We start from the raw sequence: 26957 nt of genomic DNA, 5'->3' as shown, positions 1-26957 counted from the left end.
GCCATAAACATCATTGTCAGTGGTCACAATCTTGCTCTGATTGGTCCAGCAGGGACAGGGAGAACGACCTTCATAAAACATGTTTCCAACTTACTGTCAGCAAAAGGTAAAACAGTGCATATTACTGCTAGTACAGGCATTGCTGCACGCCAGTATGGCACGACACTTCATCACTGGGCAGGCTTGCGTGATGGTAGGTACTCAAGTGTCGAGCTTTTGAGAAGATTAAAAAGTGATGATCAGCACACCTATGATGTAATAAGGAAATGTGTTGTCCTTATTGTCGATGAAATAAGCATGATCAGCAGAATGGCATGTGAGTTTTCATGACTGTTACAAATATTGGGACGAAACAATAATGAAATATATTAGGGTGTGCTTAACATCTTTCTCTGTCTGTATGTATTATCTTAACTTCCTACGCTCCTATTTAACATACACATACCACTTCAAGTCATGAAATCATTCATGGAATATCCACTGAAATTCAGAACACTATCCAGAGTGCGCCACATTGGGATATCAATCCATTGTTGTGGTAGGTATATAATAGATGTTGTAGGTCTTTCTGGAACTGTTCATTAACCATTCTACGTGGACCATTTATCCGTGCAGATTCGGGGTTAAACAACAAACAAGCAAACTATCGGGGGCAGATTGGAGACGCACAAGATTATTTTGGGGTTTTACTTAATCATGTTAATCCGTAAACAACCTTCAGTATTATTATCATTTAGTTTCTCTGTGCTGTATATCATTCTTCATCAGAAATCCAATTCCTTGAGAGCTTCTTTTTGACCGACGGTGTATGTGTTTTATGCTGACCGTACCATTCATCTCTGTTTAACTTGTATATCATCTTTGTCTTGGTAAAAAATGTCTCGCATGTCCCACGGATATCACAGTCTAACGGATCAACAACATCACATTTGAAATTAAAAAACATCCATATTCTTCATATTTAGCTTAAAACATCGTGAGTTTAACAGTTGACTTGCCTTTTCGATGGGTGCTACTGGTTGGGCAATTTCGGCTGCCCTGTTCGTGAACACCTGGTATCACCACTATTTGTTTCATCAACACATGCTTACATGTATGATATACTGGAATCGTACACTGGAGAGGTTAGTGGGGATTTCTAATTGGGTATGGCGTTTGTTGCTTTTATTTATTGTCAAAACAAATTCGTGGCGGTTTGTATGTCATGTGCATTGTACCTGAATGATATAGCATACTATATAGGCTAGCATACACGGCATAATGCTTGTATTGTAATCAGAAAATCACGATGAAAGTTATATGTAAATTTCTTAGCAGGGACGGCAATGACGGAGCACTACAGTTTCAACAGCGGAACAAAGAACACCCTCAAATGGGAGGACTATGTTGTGTTTGGAGGTACACTTCTCATCCCTGCCGGAATTGGCCTCTACCATGCGATCAAGGACAGGAAGAAAAACAGCCCGTCAGAGTTTCTTGTTGGAAACCGTCAGATGGGCACTATACCTGTAGCTTTGTCGGTGACCGTGTCCTTTATGTCAGCCTTGACGTTGCTTGGGATGCCTGTCGAAGTCTACAACTACGACACGATGTTTTGGTGGGTTGCCCTCGGCATGGTAATGGCCGTGGCCGGAGCAGCGCATCTCTTTCTGCCCTTCCTGTACAGGCTTGGGGTAACCAGCGTCTATGAGGTAGGCAGCTACTGATATTAACTTTCACAGAATCCCACCCGCATCGATTACATTCTGTTGTTATTCAGGGTTTGCCAAAGGGGACAAATTCGGAATAGCCATCGGTTCGAACTTTACAATAGAATAGGATCGGGCAAACTTCACATCATTGGAAGGCTATGGGTGAGATGAAATCATGTAATGTCTAACCCAATTTGTATAGCTCGTTTGGCACTGGGTTATGCAATGACGTATGATCAAACAAGTCGTGGTACTTGGTCCTGTATATTGTACACATTACATATAGTAAGATAGCGCAACGTTGGTCGAGGATAGTAGGTGGCTGTGTTCGGCAAGCTTGAAGAGTTTCTAGGGATTCGGTCTCTGAAAAACATTGACAAGTGAACTTTGTTCGAAATAAGGCACCGTGGACCCATCATTGAATGGGTCACCGATGAGGAAAAGCTGGTAATGTGACTGTGCACATTCTCGAGCCCCATAAGGCAGCTTGGCTTGTATTTCAGGGAGCTGATCATGAGAACACAATTTGAGTGCATGCTGATCCTTTGACAGGGGTATAAAATAATGTGTTACTCTTTGAACATGCTTCAAGGTGTGGATTTGGCGCAGTACAAATATGCACGTTATTATACCCATACTTATTGATGTGTGACTGTATTGTTGCGGTCACGGGTGTCCCTGTCGTCACATTATTGACTTTTCAGAACTGCGCGTTCCTGAGTACGAGAATACCCGATTGGAGTTTGTCAAAACCTTGTTTGATGTTTGATGGTTATGTGAGCCTCAGTCTGCAATATTCAAGCTTTTTCACAACAGTCATTGGTTTTTAATTGTCAGCAACATCCTATGCTATCGGGGTACAATAACCCAGGAGCAACCAACCAAGTCACAATGCCTGATTATATGTAGTTGCTACAATTATAAATATAAGTTTTAAAATATGGAGATGTTGGTGGTGGATGGGTAGTTGTATATAAGTAAAAATGTGTTTATTATTAAACTTTAATATAAATGGTCGCTATATGGCTGCAATAATGCCGATGCGACGTTAAGTTTTAACTCACTTAAACAAACGTATACAACAATAAAAGTTATGTTTTTTGTACATGTTCAATCAGTGTTGTCTTTCGTTATGCTGTGTCTATCTTCAATTACAGTACCTCGAACTGAGATTTGGGAAGCGAGTTCGGATACTGGCATCTCTTAACTGGATTATTCAAGTGGTAAAACATTTAATTGTATATGCACATGTATGAAGTAGCATTATGTTAGCTGAAATACGCCAAAGACAATTTGAGAACTGTTATGGATTCTCGTCAGTGATTTTCGTCCGTCTCGGTTTTACTAAGACGAAGATTAATATCAGATGTGTACAATCACAAAACATGCATAGACCCTAACGGAAGTGAATAAACCATTTCCATAATCGTAAGAAATATCTCCAAATAGAAGCGTCAATAGTTTGACTATATTATAAGCTGTGTTTATGAATTACTGTCAAATAGTGATGACGGCAGGTGTTCGCGAAAAAATTAGCACGTCCTGCCCCATCGATGTCACCCGTCACGAACACATGAAAAAGGATGTCAACTGCTCACTTGAAAAAATACGGGAACACGTCTACCATAAAAAGGTGTAGAAACCTTTACGGAGATCTTACATGTTGTTTAACTGATCAAACAACCTTTCAGTAAGATCCGTGTGACACTCGTAGAAATCTTCGTAGAAAGAGCATACTCCATTGTACCTGAAAAGTAGTGAAATGTGGAAATGTGGAAACCAAAGGCTGGAATATTTGATAATGTTGACTATTGAAGTCATCACTCTTTTATGCAGTCTTGTGAATAGGTCTAATCACACTACCTTTGTTTGTTTATTGTTTATCGCTGCACCCAGCAATAATTCAGCTGTATGACGGCTGTCTGAAAATAATCGAGTTTGGTCCAGCAAGCCAGTGATTGACATCATAATCATTTATTTACGCTTTGGGGATGCGACGAAATGCATCAACAACCAAGTCAGCGAGCCTGACCACCCGATCATGTTAGTGGCCCCTTACACGCATAAGTTGCTGAAGAACAATTCTAATCCGGCTTTTCAATGAGTGAGTGTGTGAGTTGGGTTTAGCGCTACTTTTAACAATATTCCAGTTACGGCGAGTCAGCTTAATGTGGTAGGAAAGCCCAAACCTAGAAACATAATCGGAGCGACCTGCGGCTTTTCAAGGGGGCTGAGACTTGCATCATACATTGAGCCATCGCACACATATCATACTCCGATGGAGAAAAAACCTTAAACATATATAACTGTTTAAAAAGTATTTGGCTGATCGTTGAACAGCTTATCATTCAGTTCAAGGGTTGCTATGTACTGAAGTTGTTGTTTTTTTCAGCTGATGTACATGGCCTTTGTACTCTTTGCCCCATCACTGGCGCTTTATTCAGGTAATACACTACTCATTATTCTAAACTGGCTTGGAGCTTGTCTAAGATCAAGCAACACATCATCGGAGATATTGATTTCCTTATCTACCCTTTTGTCGATTGGCATAATTTTAGTTTAAGGCTTAAGTGTAAAATGAATTGTCAATGCAAGAAAATTATATGGAAACATTTTCACAACTATTTTGCCCTTCAGGCCAATGAAAAACTGTTTCGACGGATAATGTCATTCCATCAGTGCCACGACATGATGTGATTGATGCAAGGCAGAAACGTTCCACTGTGGTGTCACAGCATAGTAACGTTTCACCGTTATGTGACGTTCAAATTGTGACGTCACAGGGGAAATCTCCATATAGGATATTCACTCGGATAATTACGGAAATAATGCATTTCTAATATCGGATAACTGTTATTATTCAAATCACCCTTGGTTATTCTGAAGCTTATATTTAGAAAATATACAAACTCGAAAGCCAAAGAAAACTTTTCGCCACATTGGATCGATAGTGTCTACTAACTCACGGTTGAGTCTGCCGGTTATGTGACGCCTATTGCATGTGTGTATAAGAGGGCTGATAAGTTCTAACTTTCCATAACTTTCTTCACTGATTTTGAAGACTTGAATTTCTTTTGGGCCGGAGAAGTGGAATGGTGCCATTCCATGAATCGATGCTTTGACTCGCGATCATAGTGATGTCATGTTTCAAATTTGTTTAATTTGATGAAATCTTCCTCAATTAGCTCTAAATTTTCTCTGGCAATGTAATCTTTATTTCCTGAGTAAAGTTTAAGATGTGGAATTTGCATATATATGCTCTCTGCCGCATAGCATTCATTAACCTGATGAAGGAGTAAGCATATACTCCGAAATGTTGTGTTTCCTCATAATAAAGAAGTTGACATCCATACATTCTCTCCCTTATGCGTATCACGTCTAAATGCCATTCCAAGACTTGTCTGTCTATGACATGTACTGACATCTAAACGGTAATGGATTCCATTTTAATAGTTGTTCTGGAACATATGAACAAAACAATACGACAATCATAATATACGTTCAAAGGTATTAACAGGCGAACCAATGTACACCCCTTCTTTAACCATATGATCTGCTTTATTTTAGAGATAACTCTTCCAAATTAATACTTTATGAGGGGCCCATGTCGTACATGTACGTGTTCTTGTCTTACATTTTACCATGTACCTGGCATTGTGACAGTATTTAACGACACGTCAGATATACCATTATCATATAATGGGTAGGTTTCTCGGCAGGATAATGCCAACGGATAAAAACGATATCCGTTGGGGTCATATGCGGATAGAGATGCAAATATCAAAGGTCAAGTAGGGACTACTTTCACTGTTTATAAACAAACATGGCGTCGCCCTCGTCATTCGGCGATCGAGTCAGAATTAACCATCGGAAATCTGGATAAACTACAGGGATAATTGCTATCATTACCAAAAGAACAGTCTAATATACTGAAAATCAGTGTCTACCTGTGACGTAGCAAAGACATTTTATAAGTTTTGGTAACTTTGGAGATATAAATTTCGAAATAATATTTGCGAAGGCACGAGGCCTAGCCAAGTAGCCATTTATGTGCTAGTAGCCTGCGGCTTGAAACCTTCTCCACAAATTAAAATAGTTGGATTCGGCCGAAATATGTTTGAATTGTTACGTTGTTTCGTTTTGTCGGTGTGTGTACATCTGACTACACTTCTTCACGTTATGACAGGACAGGCCGACTGTCAACAACGTCTTACCGTGGCCGTGACGTCTCATAGACTAGGGTTAGAGTAGCTTCCCTTTGACAAAGGGCAGTTACTCTAGCGGACAGACCGATGGATTGCCGCGAAAGGCAATTAAAAACAATTGTTGTTTTGCGTATACGTTGCTTCGCCACTGTATAAGAAACATATTTCAGTTGGAACTATATTGGCTACTGTCACTGTCCGACTGACACATCACTTACCCTGTGACGTAATAAATATTAATGCGCGCATTCCAGGAAAACTCGCAAGGTCTCGGTAGTGTTTGTGAGAGAGGGAAAGCGATTTTGAAGCACAGAATTAAAGAATGACATTATATGATAAAGAGGTTATCACGCTTGTGTGTTTGGGGATAGTAAATATCCTGTGTTAGGAATAAACACTATGTATGTAGCTCGCCAAGGTTCGCTAAATACAATGTTTATTCCTAATGCAGGATATTTACCATCCCCAAACACACTCGCGTGATAACCTCTATTCATCAAGCAACATAAATGATGTTTTGTTTCAGTAACTGGTCTGGACTTACGCCTGTCAATCTCTTCTGTTGGAATAATAGTGACCTTCTACACAGCTCTGGTAGGGTTATTAATAAATTAATCGAGGTCAGAATAGGTGCGTAGGACGAAACGTTAAACATATTAAAAGTTGGATTAACTAGAAAAGTAATAGCATTACATGCATCAATAGTTTAAGAAGCCCCTTCACAACTGTTTCCTGAAAGTGACCAACCTAGTACTTTGTAACCCATTTACTTACGTTGTAATGAACTTCCAGTTTTGAATAACATATTATTTGTACATTAGGATTTCTACGTATATATACACTTACAATGTCACACATCAGGTTTTTGTTTTATTCATGGTATATATTCTAAAATGTTACATATGAATTCATCTTGAACCAAATATCCATCATTGATGTTTTGATATATCGCATTCTCACCTAATGTTTCCTAATAAATAAGCTCATTTAACTCGAATTGTCTGGTGGAAAGACAAGGAACGATTAAAAAGTGAAGCATGTGTTTGAAACTACCCCCGAGTTCCCACAGTAAATATTCGGAAACAGTGAAAGCATTATATACTGCGACGTCGGGTCAACACATCGGTGCCATTCCCATAAGTATATATACATTTGCATGTGTTTATAGGGAGGGATGAAGACTGTGTTATGGACGGACAGTCTACAGACAATAATCATAGTTCTTGGGCTCATCTCTCTGCTGGTTCAGGGATCCCTGGCGGTGGGAGGATTCTCTAAGGCCTGGGAAGTTGCAAGGGAGAGGACCCGCCTACGATTCTTTGAGTGTGTAGAATTCTAGATAGAGGGAGCAACTTGCACACGAAAATTCCACCGTTGTATCCGTATATGAACATCCAGCCAAATCCTTGTCAACGTATCAACATATTACCACCCCTTTGGCCATATATCAACTTACTACCACAGTTTTGTCCATATATCAAATACTACCACGGTTTTGTCCAAACATCAACATACTACCACAGTTTTGTCCATACATCAACATACTACCACAGATGTGTCCATACATCAACATACTACCACAGTTTGTCCACAATACACCAACATACTACCACAGTTTGTCCACACAGCAATATACTACCACAGTTTTGTCCATATATCAACATACTACCACAGTTTTGTCCATACATCAACATACTACCACAAATGTGTCCATACATCAACTTACTACCATAGTTTTGTCCATACATCAACATACTACCACAGATGTGTCCATATATCAGCATGCTCACACAGATGCGTCCATATATCAGCATGCTCAGACAGATTTGTCCATATATCAGCATGCTCACACAGACGTGTCCATATATCGACATGCTGACACAGATGTGTCCATATATCAGCATGCTCACACATATGTGTCAGTATATCAGCATGCTCACACAAATGTGTCCATATATCAGCATGCTCACAGAGATGTGTCCATATATCGGCATGCTCACACAGATGTGTCCATATATCAGCATGCTCACACAGATGCGTCCATATATCAGCATGCTCACACAGATGTGTCCATATACCGACATGCTGACACAGATGTGTCCATATATCGGCATGCTGACACAGATGTGTCCACATATCGACATGCTCACACCAATATATAGCCAACATAACATACATGTACAAACACACACCGATCATGACAGTTGTCATTAGGTTGTTCTGTTCGTTCTGAGGTCTCTATGTGATATCTTTTTTTTTGAAAGATTATATTATGTCTGACGATTAATAAAAAAACTAAATTACAACGAAAGTAGTAACCTAAATTTAGGAGAAAACACGCGTAAAAGTGAGAAGGTTACATTTGTAATTTCACATGAAATACATGTATCTCACCGAAATTACTGTAGTGTGCAGGAAGTAATTCCGAGTGCATGGGGAAAATTTACAAATGGTTCGTATATAGACATACCCCCTGAACAATAAAAAAGTCTTGAATCAGAAATAATTGCAGGTGAGTAAAGAAGATATAAGTACATGTACATGCCTGTATCATTTGTTACAAGAAGACATGTCCAGATAACCCTGCCATCCAGCAAATGTACCACCAATCGGGTTACCAGAATCGTTTTTACAACCACAGTAGGGCTTTCCTTACGTTCACACAATGTATTTGAGAAAAGTGGAATTAATATCATGTTTATTTTCAACTATTCAACGGTTTTCCTTACACTTTTGTCATTCCGGAATATATAATAATGGAAATTGTTTTATACGTAAGTTCACTTCCTAGGAAAGAGGAAACAACTAATACAGAATGTTACTTTTGTGGTTACTGGGCGTTCATGATCGATCACACCTTTGACTCACACAACTCGATAATAATATGTTGCTTAACATTGGGGCTGTAATAAAAGCAACATTTAGCTGTAAAAGTAGTTTGTTTGGAATGTATGGATAAGGTGATGAGTAAAAAAGACTCCGACTTATAAACGTTTAGAAGAGAAATGGGAAATAAAGATGTTGATGCTGTTCTGGATGTAATCCACCATATTCTAGTATATTTGCTACTGCTCCAAATGGTGATCTTAACTGGGCTGAATGGTTATGAACTGTCTCAACAAATTACAAACTTTTGGGATGAGCAATGTAAAGTTCCCCAGTGTCAAAATGTGTCGAACGATTATAAATACACATTGGTGCTAATTGTACTATTGTATGATAAATTCAAATCAGGAGTCATATGCAATCGATGAGGCGTCATGTTTTTTATCCGACTTTTATCATATGTTTTGTTTTGTTAACAGTGAGAGTTCTGATACCAAATGAGTTAGAAAGCTTTTTGTGTATTCATCCCAAATGAAATTAAATGGTCTTCTGGCTTGTCGTAAAAATAAATGATTGAATAATTATGAGCAGTCCAACTCGATGTATACTTTCTTTTGATCAGTAGTTTAGCATATTTTTCATATTTGAATTGCACAAAGAATATTAACTTAATTGAAGAGTTCTCTACGTCTCACATGAAAAAAAGACATAGAGGCATACATTTCAACATTACCTTCTCGTGGATATTGTGTGTAGTAAAAAAACAAAGTTTCAACTCCAGATACTCTTGTTAATTATATGTTCTGGGCTTGATGTCTCAGATTGTGTAAACACAGAGAAAAATGATTCTTAAATAAACTGAGGGCCAAACAAAAGAAACGCTACCAACATTAACTGATATGCCACTTTTAAACAAAGATGCCAACCTGTTCAAAAACAGTAAAGAACACATCTCACGAATACAGCCTTCATGTCCTCTGTCGTTCTGTGCACGTGTTTTGCGGTTTTGGGAGATATTGGTGTTTTTCAGCAATTTTTTAAAACATTCTTTCCCAAATTACCGCGCAATTTCCGGGTATAAATTACGCACGGATCTGTTCCCTATCATTGGTTGCGATAATAAACACCAACGAACATGCCAAGACTGACCGCTGTCCAGAGGGAGAGAGCCATAGGTATGCTGCAGATGGGATCGACACAGAGAGCGGTTGCCATTAACATGAACTGCGCCAAGATGACCATTACCAGACTGGTCGCACGTCTCCGACAGACTGACAGAACCGCAGACAGACCAAAGGTCACTACCCCGCAGGATGACCGCTTTTTACGGATACTTCATCTGAGGAACAGATTTCTTACTGTGACGTCATCAGCTGCCAACAACTTAGGACATCCGGTCAGCAGACAAACAGTGACCAGACGACTACGACATTATGGTCTCCGGGCTTATCGCCCTTTCAAGGGCATGACCTTGACCCGTCAACATCGACGTGCCAGATTGACGTGGTGCAGGCAAACTCAGCGATGGCATGGCAAAGGGAATGGCAGCGAGTGCTGTTTAGTGACGAGAGCAGGTTCCAACTCTTCAAACTTGATTGGCGGACGCGAGTTTATCGACAACGTGGGGAACGTACGGCTCCTTGTTGTGTCCAGGAGGTGGAACCTTACGGGGGCGGAAGTGTGATGGTCTGGGGCGGCATTTGCGGGGACGAGAAGACGGAACTTGTCATCATCGAAGGCAATCTGTCACTACAACGCTACACTGACAATATCTTACGGCCAGTGGTTCTTCCTTTCATCCAGCGTCAACAACGAACGGTGTTCCTACAAGATAACGCCACACCCCATAAAGCCCGTATTACAAGAGACTTCCTCAACGCCAACGACGTGACTGTCCCGCCGTGGCTAGCTCGATCACCAGATCTGTCACCCATAGAGCATCTCTGGGACCATCTGGGGCGTCGTCTTCGGAAACGTCAAGATCCTACTTTCACGAGACAAGCGTTGATCGTTGCCCTACGTGAGGAATGGAAGCGGATACCTGCAGTCGATGTGAGGACGCTTGTCTACTCAGTTCGACGCCGCATTCGAAGATGCATTGCCGCTCATGAAGGTCATATCCCGTATTGAACGGTCTGGGCCGTCGTCGCCTTAACGTTGTAACCAATGTTGTTGATCGAATACTGGACGAATGACCCCTTGTCAAGAAATGTCCCTGTTGGAGGTCAAGGAATTTGTTGTTGAATTATTAAATTCGCATTTTACTGTTCTGAATGATGAATTTCTACAATACAATTGTTATTGCTGCTTCAAATTGTGTTGGTCATATTTTATCCTAGAAATATCGTTGGTAACGTTTCTTGTGGCCGTCCGTTTATTTTGAACATGGTAAATGCTCTTGTAACTGATCTATATTATGCCTCCGATTTAGTTTCAACCCCAGCCCGGGGGTGCGGCATTCGGTGTGGTCTTTGGTTGTGGGTGGAGGAATCATGTGGATGTCCTATCTGGGGGTTAACCAAGTGCAGATACAGAGACTCATGTCCTGTCCTACCCTCAGAAAGGCGAAAACGTAAGTATCACACTCCAGGATATCCTTTCATAGGACTGTTGCATTTGTAAATATAAAACGTCCACCCAGGAATCAGTCATCCAGAGGCAAGGTCGTCCACTAGCTTAAATCAAAGCCTTGTTTTCACTCATGCCATTCCAAATGTACTTGTCTTCACTCGACTCTGACGCCGTCGCTCCGTGTAGAAGATGAGTTATGTCCTTTGTGATGAAAAGGCGATATTCGGTCAGATCGATGTTAGTAGTTAATGGTCTCACTATGGAACCGCTCCTCGCTTCTGATTGGTCGATTCCGTGAAGACGTCACTTCCGGTTTCGGTTTGGTCACGTGACTGTGCATCTGCGGAGGGTTTATTGTGGGTCAAGATGGCGCCATTTTCGTTTCCGGTTGCGCGCGCACCTCCAAGAGGGCGGCACATTCGTTTCCGGGGAGGAGACGACCCTGAGAACCGCTCGTACAATATGAAAATATCAAAGTTAAAAGAAGCGCAGGTAAAATCCTTGATGTTCATTTTTTCTCTTTTTTAAAAAAGAAAAAGAAGTAGTGGTAGAGGGAGGAGGATGAGGGAGGGAGGATGAGGGAGGGAGGAGGAGGAGGAAGGAGGAGGAGGAGAAGGGAGGAAGGGAGGGAAGGGGAGGTGGGTTCAATGTTTTGGTTCGAGGGTTGTCACTCGCTCATCCACGCCGAGGAGTTGGCACTCATGTATGCCTACATGCGTACTGTCACGCGTGTCTTCAAACAAACGTGGTGTGCTTCGTGTCTTCAAACACATTGGTGTACTACGTGTCTCCATGCAAACGTGATGTACTACGCCTCTCCATGTGAACGTGGTGCCACACGTCTCTTCAAACAGACGTTTGTCCATATGATTATGACGTTGTCACTCGCTCATCCCTGCCGAAGAGTTGGCACTCGTGTATGTTTACATGCGTACTGTACGGGTGTCTCCATGCAAACGTGATGTACTTCGTGTCTCCATGGAAACGTGGTGTCACGCGTGTCTCCATGCAAAACGTGGTGCCATGCGTGACTACAAACACACGTTACTAGAAGTATAGATCGATGCACATGCTTGACGTTTGCAAACGTGATGTACTTCGTGTCTCCATGCAAACGTAGTGTCACGCGTGTCTCCATGAAAACGTGGTGTCATGCGTGTCTTCAAACAGACGTTACTGATCGATAGACATACGTGGTGTTTGATTCGTGTCTCCATGCAAACGTGATGCCACTCTCGTACACATACATACATACAAATATACAAACATATATAGAGGCGTGGTGTCACTCGTAGGCGTGTCCCTCCAAGAGGACGGGGAGGGTGTGGGTTCTTTTGGATTGTTGTTTATGTTGGCAAAGCAATGATTAAAGCGTTCTTTCGGGAGAGAAAGGTGGCCCTGAAAGGAACCGCAGGAAACAAACTGGAAACAAGCTGGACAAGGGTTGTCTCCTTGATTACATTACTTTCCTTGATCTCGATACTTGATCATAATACGGACCACCCCGACAGTTTCCGCATTGAGTAGTTCGTTGTAATGTTGCAATAGCCTCAGACTTGTTCTTAAACCAGTGCGGGCTCTGCGATAAGATCGTCTCCGATTCATCAGGTGGGTAGAGGGACACGGGTGGCAAAGTCGTCTAAGGCGCCGCGATTCGCTGTGCAGAGTTGCGTCCCTTGGACACGCCAGAAACCTGTGATAGTGGGTTCGAATCCCGGTTCGCCCCAATTATGTTTGTAGGTTTGTTAGCACCATACCCGTGCTCGTGGGTTTCACCGAAGTGGTAAACGTCTTCGACCTGCATCACTTCGGGCTTTCTTCCTACATTAAGCTGACACGCCACGATATAACTGGAATACTGTTAAAAGTGGCGTTAAACCCAACTCACTCACTCATTCTTCAGATGGGTAGGCCACTATTGTCCAGGAAATGGCTTTACTCATCCACGGACATTGTTGACCGTTGGTCTGACACTGCAGACAGCATGCAGACAGCATGGTTGATCTCTTCTTCAGTGCAGTGCAGTGACTTCGCTCTTTTTTGGTTTTATAGGAGAGACACTGAAACCCTGCTTCCTGCTTCGGAAAGACCCTTGTGATGGATGTACAGTCAGTCTGTCTGTGAGGCCATCCGTGCCTTTCTAGCACAGCCCCTTTGTGGTAGAGGGAGTAATCTAATTCTTCTCCAGAACGGCCCTTTTCAGGGCCACCCATGTCTCCCTAAAGACACTTTTCATCCTTTGCTTTGACAACCCTCAAAGAACCCACCTCCTCCTCCCTCCTTCCCTCCTTCCCTCCCTCCCTCCTCCTCCTCCTCCTCCTCCTCCTCCTCGATCGGATAACGAAAGGATTCGAGATTTCATCCGTGACAATCGATTTTAAAAAATATAAGGCGACCTCAGTACAGTGAAGAATTATATTTTGGTTTTATACTAGATCAATACATAAATAAGTATATTAAGATTTTGTCAGAGACAGGGTGTTATCGGTCCTTGTGTGTTCTTCATTTGCCGAGATGTTCCGTTTTCTTGGAAGGTACCATTTCCAGATTAAAAGCGGGATTAGCCATTCACGGGTACCCGTATTTCACAAAATGAATTGTATATACATGTACACAGACGTCCGAATTATATCAATCGTCCGGAAGAGATCGTTCTTCTTTAATATGTTAAAGCTTTGAAACAAATTTATCATACAAAACTGGCTCCAACAGGAGATATCGCTTGGGTGAGATCAAGCGATATCTACATTGTAGATATCGCGGCAATGTAATTGCATCACAGTGCTTTGTAGGCCATTGTGACGTCATTGTTACCATGACGTCACAATCAAATGAAATCACTCATGTCTCTGTTACTGAAGATGTTAGCAGTACTTTTTTACACTAAGACACTGCGTTTTACTGTCAGCAAACTGAAAAAGTTGGAAGAATGATGTTGGATGATAAATATAATCTCACATCCTGTCTTTTGATATCAAATATATCAACACTCGTTGATATATTTGCTATCAAAAGACACGAGGGTGAGATTCTCTATTTGTAACCTTGAATATGTTATACAACTGTGTCTGTTTTCAGGAGAATATCAGGCATTTGGACAATAATTTCGATTTTTCTGTTTATTACAGGGCGCTGTGGTTGAGTTCTATAGGCCTTGTAGTCATTGTGACTTTGTGCATACTGATAGGGGTGCTCATACACGCATTCTACAAGGACTGTGACCCATTAAAGTTCAATGATCTCATATCTAGTTCTGATCAGGTGAGCTATGCAACAGGTTGAAACTATTTTGATAGATTATGGTCGGTTTATACTTTGATAGTTCTGTTTATGAAGACATTTCAGTTTTAATCCCAGACACATATTTGTTGTCGTTTATAATTATATAATACATTTCAATAAGACAGGTACAAATTATTGATGTTACTTGTAGATGGTGGCTATGACTGGTGGTTCTGGTATATAAGTGTTATGTTCCTCCGTATGTACACGGCTCAGTTAAAGACAAAATGTCCCACAGCTGTAGAGGAGAGAACAGAAAACGCCGACGCAACTGTATATACATATTAACTCTGAACGTACATATCACGGATTAAGTTTTTGAAGATTTAGTTGGGACCTGTTGATATCGACCAGCCGTCTCGATGCTTCGTAAAATATGGACTTGGGATATGGAATATATCATAATTGACATAACAAAATATATGACTTATTTTAAATCAGCAATGGATAATTATGATATCGAGATATACCTATTCATAACTAAATTTCGATCAAAGCTCCGTCGCATTCGAATGTGGCATCGCAGTCAGCTAATTATAAAAATGGGTAGAATAATATCTGCCGACCATTCCACACATCTCACCATAAATGAGAATTCACAATGTTAAATTAAATATTGAATAATGCTGATGAACTTGGTTGTAATGTTAGTTTATTCACAATATATAGGTCACAAAGAGCGGCACTTCGTGTACAACCGGAAATATGCCTTGGAGTCTCCGATTCTCCCAGGTTTTTTTATCTCATATGTTACATTTTACACTGTAGGTCGCAAGTAAAAGGTCGATTACCAGAAAATTATAAATGAATCGTCCTGATATAATCGGATTCGTGCAATGAATATGTCGTATGATCTTGGGAAGGTTTTCTTAATTGTGTTCCGGCTAATGTCGATGTTGAATTATTACTAAATGGACATTCCTCAATAATCGTTTTCACGGTTTAGAATAAGACAAATTGCAAAGTCATATAATGTATCATAGTATAACATGTACATGATTACAATCAATAATGATTTCCTCTATAAACAACGCCAAATACTGCATATTCTATTTACAAATATATATATTCATAGCAACACAGCACACTGACAGAAACAATTTGTAAAGTTTGCTAACTTCTTTTTTCTTTTGACCTGATCAATCAAAGGGTCCCCTCATTTTATGTAGATATGACAGTTTGCGAAATGCTCACATGATGTCTGCTGGAATAATCATAACGGTGAAAGATATAGTTTTGGTATATGAAAGAAAACCTATCTTCACTGATACCCTGAATTCGCCGTCACAGCCTTCTGATAACATTGGGCTCCACCAACGCCACATCCCTAGTCACTTCCGTTTTTACCAAAGAGTTCACATGTATTTTGTCAATGTGTTTTTGAATCTACGTTCGAAATCACAGAACGTTTATGTCCTAATTCTACCGAAGAATGAATGAATGAATGAATATTGTTTTACGCCGCATCAGCAATTTTCCAGCTATTCACGGCGATTCTACCGAAGACAATAACCGCGAACACTTTGGTAAAAGCGGCGGCGAGATAGAATGTCGCATCTTTTAAATATTATGAATATTTTGACACACTTAGTATGAATAATCTTGGACCCGCAACGCAATATTTCGCGGCCTATACTTAATTAAATTAGCATTTGAACTCATCTATTGTTCAGATTTCTTGCAAGTGTGTTAACATTTTCATTTCAGCTACTTCCACTGTTTGCAATGGACATATTCGCAACAACCCCTGCTCTACCAGGCATATTTTTAGCATGCATTTTCAGCGGGAGCTTAAGGTAGTGTATGAGAAATTTCCACTAACTCCTTTTCTGCGAAAATTGGGCAACATAGAAGATGAAGCTTTAAACTGTTTTTGGTGAATTAGTGTTGATTGCATACTACTGAGAGGAGAGGGGAGGCCCATTTTCTAAGGCATCTGAATTCGTTCTGATTAAATTCATTGGATATTAGCCCTGATTATTATCCCCGCCACCAGGTGACATAGGAACGGTGTTCGTCTGCCCGATTCTCAATGGGGACAAATTTGATGAGACACTATTTAAGTTAGCGATATGACATTTAAATCACTGATGTTAGTGGTCATGATCTCAATTGAGTTAAGCCGAATTGTGCCACTTTGGTAGCACAATTTATTTTTATTTGAATTATTCTCTCGAAATATCGAGTTCTTTCTCTTGACTTCGATCATTTTATTATTTGTAATGTACTTGAAATAACAGGTAAATAATCGTTGTAACGCGGAAAAAAATCGAAATTTCGAGTTTCTTAAATAAACTTTAAACTAAATAAATTATGATAAAATAGTCGAAATTCTGTGAATAAACGAGAACTAACGAGAAAATAATTGAAATTACGAAAATACAATCGAAATAACAAGGTAAAACTCGCAATTTCCAGAAAATAAACAAATAATCAAAATAAAGAGAAGGTTCGATTAAATATATAAATGTAACATTTGTTATTTTTTTCAAGAAACATGGGGTATTACGTTGACACAATCATAGTGGTATACATGATACCGTTGACACTGATATAAGCACAGTGGTAAAGTTATTAATATTTGTTCATAATTAATCTTTTCATGCAGAAAGTGCTAAAACTTAAACCCACAACGTGGTGAGTGCGTTTGTTATTTTTAACCATGAACCACACTTTTCTATGAGAGTTACCTCCTAATGATTACTATATATTTAATCCTGTAGCATCTACATTAATTATTCATACTGTCCAAAGTGCTAATATCTCGCTTTACACGGAAACTTGATCAACGTTTCCCGCATGGCGATATGCTGTACACCTGTCTCCATCCTCTCGACAGACAGACCCGCTTTACGGAAATGGGTCAACGTTTCACCGCAGCGAAATGCTGTATGGGAAATTAGGTTGTATGGAGTTAGATTAGTACCCGGTCCTTGGCATCCTCGCAACTGCAAGCGATGAGCGCAAGCGCACTAAGGCAGCTAAACTAGTCTAAGATAGGGCTCTCCCTTTTATGATTGTTGCCGAATAACGTAATATTGTTTACTGTTATAAGTTTCAGTTAGGAATGTTTTGAAAAATAGTTTCATAACGAACTATTTATATCGTATACATATGGGAGACACAGATTAAATATTTTTCCAACGATTGCTCATCCCCATGTCCCCGTTTGATTTTTACAAACCCATAACAAATTAAGGCACGGCTCCTGGCGCCATGCGATCATCGGGACACATATGTGAGTGACAGACCCCTTGGGGATTGTGGGTAGGAATATATGTAGGTCCCGTTTAACAGAGGCGACTAAATGGATTGTGTTCAATTCATGCGCTACCTTATTTTTTATGCCCTGTAGCTAACACCCTTTTAAGCAGTTTTCATTCGAACGTGACATCCGAGAGCTTCCAATGTTTTATAGCACGCTGTCGTCGGGTCTAAACGCCGTTGCTGCAGTCATGTTGGAGGACTACATCCGGCCCTACTGCTGCATTACCATCAACGACTTCCGGGCAACTGTCGTCTCAAAATGTCTTGGTGAGAATAATGTTAAATACACACACGAAGCAACGTACTTTCACGTCGTGTCCCAGCGTTCTAAGATGCCATTGTGTAACGTTCATAATTGCTGAATTCATTGATTGTGGGTCATGATCTATGGTTTCATGAGTATGAATCTTGGTGTGTGAGCATTATACCATACCATGGTGAAAACGTCTATTTTCAATGAACTACTGTTCAAAGCAGCGTGCAACACATGCATCTCACATAACCTATGTACGCACAACTGTCTTACAAGATTAACAATTTATTACAGTGATCATTTTTGAAGCCTTGAGTCTGGCTTTGGCGTACGTTGTTTCATCTTTGGGAAATATTCTTCAGGTACGAAAACATTGTTATTGACACAAAACAACAACAGACACATTATATAATATAATGTTCAAGTGTTTTACTAATTAGGGGCGGTCGGGTAGCCTAGTAGTTACAGCGTTCGCTCGTCACGCCAAAGACCCGGTTCGAAGCCGTGTCACCCACCGAGATATTGCTAAAGGTGACGTAAAATCAAGCTAACTCACTCACTCATTTTACAAATTATGTTTTATTTCTTAATCGATATGTTGTCAACGTAAAGATTATTTAATGGATTTGTACGAACAATTTGACAGAATCTTTCTTAATTCTAAATCTAATTAAAGTGTAAGCACATTCTTTCTCCAGATTGGTTACGCAGTAACTAGCATTTTGGACGGTCCACTGTTTGGCCTTTTTGTCCTTGGGATGTTTTGCCCTTGCGCAAATTCTGTTGTAAGTATCATCGTCTCTTTTAGACATTCTAATTATACTTTGTAATTGTAACGACAGACATTGGGATGTTCCTTATATACCATATGCAAATTGCGACACAATGATGACCAGTTGAAAATCGACGTGGCAAAACATTATTGATGCCCTCAATAATATTAAGACGAAAGTTGGATGCTTGTATCAAATACTTGATAATTTCTAATTGCCAAAAGGGGTGCACACATGGAAGCACAACTACTATAAGGATAACCATTCCCATGACCTTGACCTTAAATGAAGGCCATTAAAAATAGCACCAATTGCATGCCACACCTTTTGGATGAAACGTATCAAATTTCATCCTACGATAATGAACACATTTATCTCGAACATAATACATTTTAGGGCATGGCCTTGAGGGTAGTTTGACCTTCAATCTGAGTGACAGGTATCCACTTATTTTATTGCAAATGGACTAGGTACAAGTAACAAATGCGTGAGGCCTTCCCCTGTATAAATTTCAATATATACTACTCAAAATTTGATAAGGATCACTAGGTGATATGTGTGTAAGTTACCACAAACAGAACAAAAGACATGACTCTGACTCAGAAACGTGTTTAATCATGTTATGAATGAAAATGCATGAACGGCATGAACTTGTATCAATATGGAATGTTTGAAATCTGCAAACACCAAAAGGCATTTCATTAAAAAATGTTAACAGCAAACAAGAGAAAGAATTACACAGTTATGAGGGATAGTCCATCATTACACTTAGTCGATGAAGTGTCAATATCGAGTATGACCTCCCCTTGCATCAATGACGGCCTGACAACGTCGAGATATGCTGTCAATAAGCACCCGGATGTTCCCAATGGGAAGGTTGTTCCACTCTTCCACGAGGGCATGTCCGAGCTCTGCCAAAGTCGTGGGTTGTGCTCTACGGCGTGAAAGGGCAACCTGCAGCATGTTCCAGACATGCTCAATCGGGTTCAAGTCCGGCGAGCGCGCTGGCCAATCCATGCGGACAATTGTCTCCTGCTCAAGGTACTGCTCAACCACCCTGGCGCGATGAGGACGGGCGTTATCATCCATCAGGATGAACTCAGGGCCAACAGCACCAGCGTAGGGTCTGACGTACACATCGAGGATCTCATCCCGGTACCTCACCCCCGTCATTGTTCCTCTCTCCAGGACATGAAGATCTGTCCTTCCATCTCTGTTGATTCCACCCCAGACCATGATGGAACCACCACCATAACGGTCATGTTCACTGATGTTGGCATCATGGAAACGTTCACGTTGTCGTCGCCACACCCGCTGCCTCCTGTCTGTAAAGCCCAAACAATACCTGGACTCATCCGTGAACAGAACTGGAACCCAATCGTTCCGTGTCCAAGTGACATGATCTTCAGCCCATTCCAATCGCTCCCGCCGGTGTCGAACAGTCAGGGGGATTCGGACACATGCCCTTCTCGAGTAGAGACCTGCATTGTGAAGACGATTCCGCATCGTCTGAGTGGACACATTCACCCCCGAGGCGTTCAGGAGGTCGTTGCGTAGGCTGGTTGCTGTCCAGAAGGGATGACGTCGTGCCTGAAGAGCCACAAAATGATCTTGGCGATGGGTTGTCGACCTCTGACGACCACCCCCATGTCGGTGTGCTGCTGTACCAAAATTTTGCTGTCGGGGCCAGGCCCTGCTTACAACGCTCTGCCTGACGTTTAGTGCATTGGCAACGTCACGTTGTGAATAGCCAGCATCAAGCATTCCAATACATCTGCCCAGTTGTTCTGTCGTCAGGCGACGCCTTACACGTTGAGGGGGCATTGCGTAGATAAACGTAGTGTAAACACTCAATTGAGTTTACAGTTTCACAATGAATCAGACACCGTTGCCTGATTGGAAATCGTGCAATGGTAGCAAAAGCATGAACTGTGATGTGAAACGCATTTCCCATGGCATGAAATGCACGTGCACGTGTGTTGGAGACGTTTTTGATTTCACTTGAACTCAATATTGCCAGTTATGCAGTTATTTTGTTTTTTATTAAGAAAAATATCTACGATCCTTATCAAATTTTGAGTAGTATATTAAGGTATATAGTTTATTCGGAACTACAAAAGAAACGCGAGAAACAAAATGTCGAATTATGTATTTTCAAGAAATGATGCAAGTGGATTATATCAATGGCAAACAGACATGGGAAATGTGGATATTGGGTTGCGACATTGCTCCATGTCCACGTCCTGGATCAATATTGTAGATCATGTCTGGACCAAAACTTTGATTCCTACCATTGACAATTGACAGCCCATGTCATCAGACTAGCACCATCCAGTCCATCTCTTTCCATCACATATTCGTCAGCGAATGACGTCACCTTCATATGGCTTATATTTAAACCATATTCAAACTTTGCCGTAAGTATATGAAATGCAGAAACAACGTTCATCCGAGAACATAACATTATCTACTGTGGATGACACAAGTTAGGGTGCAATGTTTCCTACCTTCGGTACTTGGGAACTTGACGTTACCAAAACTGTAAGTAATCGGTTATCAACTCCTAGTGTGTCGCGTTGTCAGGCATTATTATCTAAATCATATAACATGCAGGGAATCTGCACAAGTAACATATTCACTGTGAACCTTATGGGGAATGTCACAGTCTTTCAAATCGCAACCTTTGCATGTACTACATTTTTGCTGAGTTTTCCAAGCGTTACACAGATTCAAAAATGTAGGGGTACCGTTGGCGGTCATATTCAGAAAAAATCCTAATGCATCACCATTTAAATGGTGTTACTAAATGATTCATTTGCTGGGGTCTTCATAATAATAACATGTTATCAACTTGAAAGGTATAAAGGATATAACAATTGAGATACGGACATTTGATGCATGTTGCATTAATGTCTACGAGAACAAACGACATCATTTTCTCTGTTTCAGGGTGCTACCGCTGGATATTTCACTTCTTTAATACTTATGTTATGGATTGGTATCGGTGCGTATCTCAACGGTGTATCAACGCAAGTATCCAGTACGTTTGTCAACGGCTGCAACTGGGACATAATTGGTGTCAATTATACAGGACTGCACACTGCTCACAACTTCACCAACGATGAAGGCCATGCTGATGAAGAAGTAGCGATGTTAGTATGTGATGTTAGGTTTTGGAAGTGAAACGCCTTAAGTTGTGTTTCACAATATTGAATATTGGACATACTACAGGCTCTGTTTCATTTAGATAATGCTTGACAAATGCAATCGATAGCATTGAATCCCGATAAATAAGGGGTCCTGTCAAATATTTCAATTGGTCTAATTTCAGTGGCTACTTATCAATTTATGATTTGTCATACATCTAATATTCTGCCACGGGTATGATTGTCGTGGTCTTCGTTGGGATCGTTGTGAGTCTCCTTTCACGTATGTATGTTTGGTTGCCTAATTGCATTCTTGATCACAGATATACAAACGCATTTACACGAGGTATTAATCTTGAAATGTAATAATAGAGATTACATTTTCGACTCCCATTACTAAAAACATCAATTTCTTACAAATAAGTAATGCCAACTACAGTAAATTCTTTGACTAAAGGAATGTAAATTAAATCAGCAAAAACCCTTTACAATCAGAACAAATTTGTGATTTTCCTAGAGTTTATTATATGATTCCGACTATATCATAATCATGTGTTTAGGAATCACCTTCTCTCTATATAGCTATGAGGCATCACAGCAAAGCAACGCTATGTCTTCAATCACTTTTCAATCGGGATGTCATAAAGGAGAGTGACCTTTCCTACATACTGGCGGAAATTCTTAACAATGGGACAGAAGAAATTAGTTTCGTTCCATGGGCCATGTGGGTTGTTTTATTTATGACTACACACAAATATTGTATATACATGTATGTATTCATAACATGTAAAGACAAAGGTAAAGTCCCAATAGTTTCAGTTGAAATCGAAGACTTTCATTCTTCTATAGAACACCGTTTCGTCCAAGTTGCCAAACATGGGAACGTGTTGCAGAACACAGATTTGGCAGCTCACCGTGTAAATTCCTCTACTTGTGGCTGTCAAGACTCGTAATGCAACTCACAGGTTGATCATATATAATCGCAGGTGTCTCCTACATGTATGTATGTCCATGACAATAACTATCTTCGTCAGTTATTCAAATATGGGCTAAAATATTTTGAAAGCCTGCTGTTGGAATCACAATGGATGCTTTTCAGCCATATGTCCAAATATCCCCAGAACATATTAAATAATGTCCGAGTGAGTTACGCAAGACCTTGATGTGGTAATTGTGTGGGAGAATGCACAAACTGAAAAAGACGAAACAGATTTAGAATAAATATGTTCTGTCCCAGGCAGCTCTCATAAAAACTCTGGCTCTGCTATAATTACGTGAACAGTTTGTAGTTGTCCACTCTGATAAGGCATCACCTAACATAACCATCATATAAAAAATTAATAAGATTAATTCTTTTATCAAAGAACTTGCCACATACAGTGCCACTATGTTAACTGTGAGTGAAATCTCACAAAGCCAAGTATCTGTCACCTAAGTCCGACTCTAAAACCTAAAGCCATATCATTCCTCTTTTGTTCTGGATTCCAATACTCAATAAAAATCCCTGCAAATAGAGATACATGTATATTGCTAGGTAGCAATAAATATATGTCACAGTGATCCTAACCTTAATACCAGTGTGGAAGAACTTTGTGGTGTAGCATTTGTGTAAAGTAGAATTAATACCATATTGATCCTGAAAACATCAAACGATTTACCCGAGTGTTTGCAATTATGTCTTCAACTTCATTAGTTCACTCGACGCACTTTTGGGAAATCTGTCACTGAAAGTGGCGACCATAGACAAATAAATTCTTTTACGGAGTTAACAATATGTGAAATTTGGGGATTTGGCCAAGAAGTGTAACGTAACCTTTAGGTATAATAACGATCTGACATCGTTCATTAATGGTCAAATCACCTTAAGCTGATTTACCAAACTGGACTAGAATGGTCATTGAAATAACATCATCTGTTTCATTTTTAGCTACAGTTGTAGCTGTTGTACATATGAAATTTTCCATTTTAGAACATTAACATTTGATACAAAAGTGCTATGAACGACTCACACAATGTTTTCCTTATATATATTCTTCATACTTACAAATGCATAGGCCCCATACACCATACACACATGAAAGTGCAACTTCAGTTGACAACATGTGCATTGCCTTGCACAAGCATTTATCGGATGATTTACCAGGGAAAAGCTGATGGAATTATTTAACGTGAAGATGAAGCACGCAATGCCATCCTGACAAATCTGATAACAGTGCCTATGTATTCTTTTCCAGGACGGTTTTCTCCCGAAACTCCTGCATCTTCCCAGTACAGTCGATCAATTCTGGACGAACTATGCCCATGTCTGCCTGAGAAGGTTCTGAAGGTGTTTCGCTGCAATACACAACCAGAACAGGTATATAATAGAAGTAGATTGACAAATCAACTCTATCTTAGATATGGTCTCAGCAGACACATTGGAAAACAGCGGGAAGTGAATGATAAATTAGTCGATGCATTAAACTGTTTCATTTTTCTCATGTTACCTTTGCTGGCTTACACTTGAAATCATTGAATCATCTCAAATGCAATGTTTGCTTGATATATTTTCCAGCAGTACCAGTCGAATATTACAGCCAAAGATATCTAGCCATGCTGCTCTGTATGGTATCAAAAATATCTGTGGTTCTCATTTCTTGGTTCGAGGACAATCTTGATAAAAAAGCTTAGCATAATGTGCAGAATGGGTATACATCATACATGAGCGATCGATTAAGGATCACAGGATCCAGTCGTTACAGAAATGTTTGTACTAATGATTAGATATGGCGAGAGCATTCAATAGATTGGCTGGATGAGTACGACCAGCGTATGTTTATGTATCATTGTAAAGGATGTGTAATTTGAGCTGGTAGTTTTTTGTCGCCTTTGATTAACTGACTTGAGAATATGCATTTTGTTTGTCTAATTGTCTAATGTTTAAGATAATAGAAAAGTCGCATCACATATTATATAATGAATCGATACAATTGGAGTGGGTTAGAGGTGAACATTCTTGTCCGGTTGGTTTGAGTGAGTGAGTTTGGTTTTACGCCGCTTTTAGCAATATTCCAGCAATATCACGGCGGGGGACACCAGAAATGAGCTTCACACATTGTACCCATGTCGGGAATCGAACCCGGGTCTTCGGCGTGACGAGCGAACGCTTTAACAACTAGGCTACCCGACCGCCCCTTCCGGTTGGTTTGAGCAGATGTAGCGAGCTGGTGAATACTCGTGGTTTTCGTGGTCATTGATCATGAAGACCCCCAAAAGATGATGCAGGCAAGGAAGCTTCGATGTCGCCAGGGGTTTACGTGCATGATTGGTGGCGATGATTCAGACATTTATCGGAAAGAAGCTGCCGAAGTTTCTCTTCTTAGATTTAAACTTCCAAAAGAAATTGATATAGCGTAAACAATAACAAACTCGGTTAGCAACTGTTAACATAACTACTATTATAGATACTCACTTTGGAATTTTCTGATAAGGTCTGACTGTCCGTATGTAGTTTAACTGTAGTATGATGGTTCACCACCCGCTTTATATTTATCAAATTAAAAACTTCACATTTTAAAAAGTAATCCCATATATGATATACAACGGACAAATGTATCAGAGAAGGTAATGTTTAATCATTAATGTCCAAAGAAGGATTTTAATTAACGGTGGTAACCATAATTTGTTCCAAGCACCTACGGTATTCGGTAATAACATCAACAGTTTAAATCATAAGTCCCAAGCACGAGAATCTGATGGCACACAAGTTCAGTAGCGTGTATGGCCACCATGCGCGTTGACAACTGCCACACAACGCCTCCGCATGGACCTGGTGATGCTTGTAAACACATGATTGGGAAGACGACGCCGTTGTTGCTACAAAATGGTGCCAAGATCTTGCTGTGTGGCATTGTCGTGTTGGAAGATCAAACAGGTTCCATGTGCTGCCATAAAAGCAGCGTTGAGGTTGCCATGGATGACAAGAAGCCTGGAACGTGCATTGCCACAGAAAGCACCCCACACCATGACACTTCCGCCTCGAAATCTGTCAACTTCCTGTACACAACACTGGACGTAACGTTCATGACGGCGCCTCCACACACTCGCCCTACCATCAGCAAATCGAAGATTAAATCGGGATTCATCACTGAAGACGACTTGATTCCAATTCCTCTGAGTCCATCGTAATTGTCGCTGTGCCCACAACTGACGTTGACGTCTGTGTAATTGAGTCCGAATCGGCCCGCAGTATGGCCGTCGTGCTTGAAGGTGAGCAGTTTTCAGACGGTTACGAACAGTTTGCGCACTAAGTCTACCCCTATACAGTTCATTTATGGTTGATGTAGCCGTCAAAAATCGGTTACGGAGGTGACGTAAGACAATCTGACGATCCTCTGCACACGTGGTCGACCTGGCCGAGGGCGATCAGCAGTGGTACCCGTTTGCTGTAGACGCGTCTGTAAATCATAAACAGTCCGTCGACTACAACCCATCGTCCTTGCGACTTCAGCTACGGACGTTCCCGTCTGCAACATGCCGATGGTACGTTCACGTTGCACATTTGAAAGGCGTGGCATGACAAATGGCCGTAAAGACTTTTGTTTTCTTGTGTTTTTTCTCTTTTATTTAATGACTGCTAACAAGTATGGCTGAAAACACGTGCGGTATTATGGCCAAGTGACCAGTGAACGTGAAAAAACACTTTTGCCACTATAGTGCTGTGCACATGATTTTGATCGATTCACCTTCACAAAAACGGGTGTTATCTGAAGACAATACTTGGCCATTACTGTTTAAATACGCGATAAGGGCCCACAATGGTAACTGGTCAAAATGTTAAAATTTTAGGATTGTGAAGTTTTTAATTTGGTTCAGTATAGTATAACATTGTATTCTTTTACCATAGGACATACTCATCAAATTGTTTGTTTATTTATTTATTATTTAACATCGCACTCCAGCTA

The 26957-nt window shown here is 40.4% G+C and overlaps 1 protein-coding gene across 1 annotated transcript; it reads left to right on the top strand.

Moving 5' to 3' along the window:
- The first annotated feature begins 261 nt into the window (after positions 1 to 261).
- On the top strand, positions 262 to 24364 carry LOC139474875 (sodium-coupled monocarboxylate transporter 2-like). Its single transcript, XM_071258066.1, has 14 exons — positions 262 to 316; positions 1315 to 1691; positions 2849 to 2914; positions 4084 to 4135; positions 6423 to 6490; positions 7065 to 7219; positions 11154 to 11294; positions 14422 to 14554; positions 16283 to 16371; positions 17994 to 18109; positions 18390 to 18457; positions 18794 to 18880; positions 21818 to 22020; positions 24249 to 24364. Exons 1-14 carry the CDS (start codon positions 298 to 300, stop codon positions 24325 to 24327), a joined length of 1653 nt encoding a protein of 550 aa, XP_071114167.1. The 5' UTR covers positions 262 to 297; the 3' UTR covers positions 24328 to 24364.
- The last annotated feature ends 2593 nt before the right edge of the window (positions 24365 to 26957 follow it).

The sequence above is a fragment of the Haliotis cracherodii genome, unplaced genomic scaffold (genome assembly GCF_022045235.1).
Source record: "Haliotis cracherodii isolate W230 unplaced genomic scaffold, xgHalCrac1.p SCAF_3, whole genome shotgun sequence".
NCBI classification, from domain to species: domain Eukaryota; kingdom Metazoa; phylum Mollusca; class Gastropoda; order Lepetellida; family Haliotidae; genus Haliotis; species Haliotis cracherodii.
This window is presented reverse-complemented; position numbering and strand designations above follow the sequence as displayed.

What these genes read in the sequence shown, in the direction of transcription:
- LOC139474875 (XM_071258066.1), top strand. An exon ending in TGTCGTCTCAAAATGTCTTG is followed by an intron (nt 18,110 to 18,389) that starts GTGAGAATAATG and finishes AATTTATTACAG; the next exon opens with TGATCATTTTTGAAGCCTTG. An exon ending in GCTGATGAAGAAGTAGCGAT is followed by an intron (nt 22,021 to 24,248) that starts GTTAGTATGTGA and finishes ATTCTTTTCCAG; the next exon opens with GACGGTTTTCTCCCGAAACT.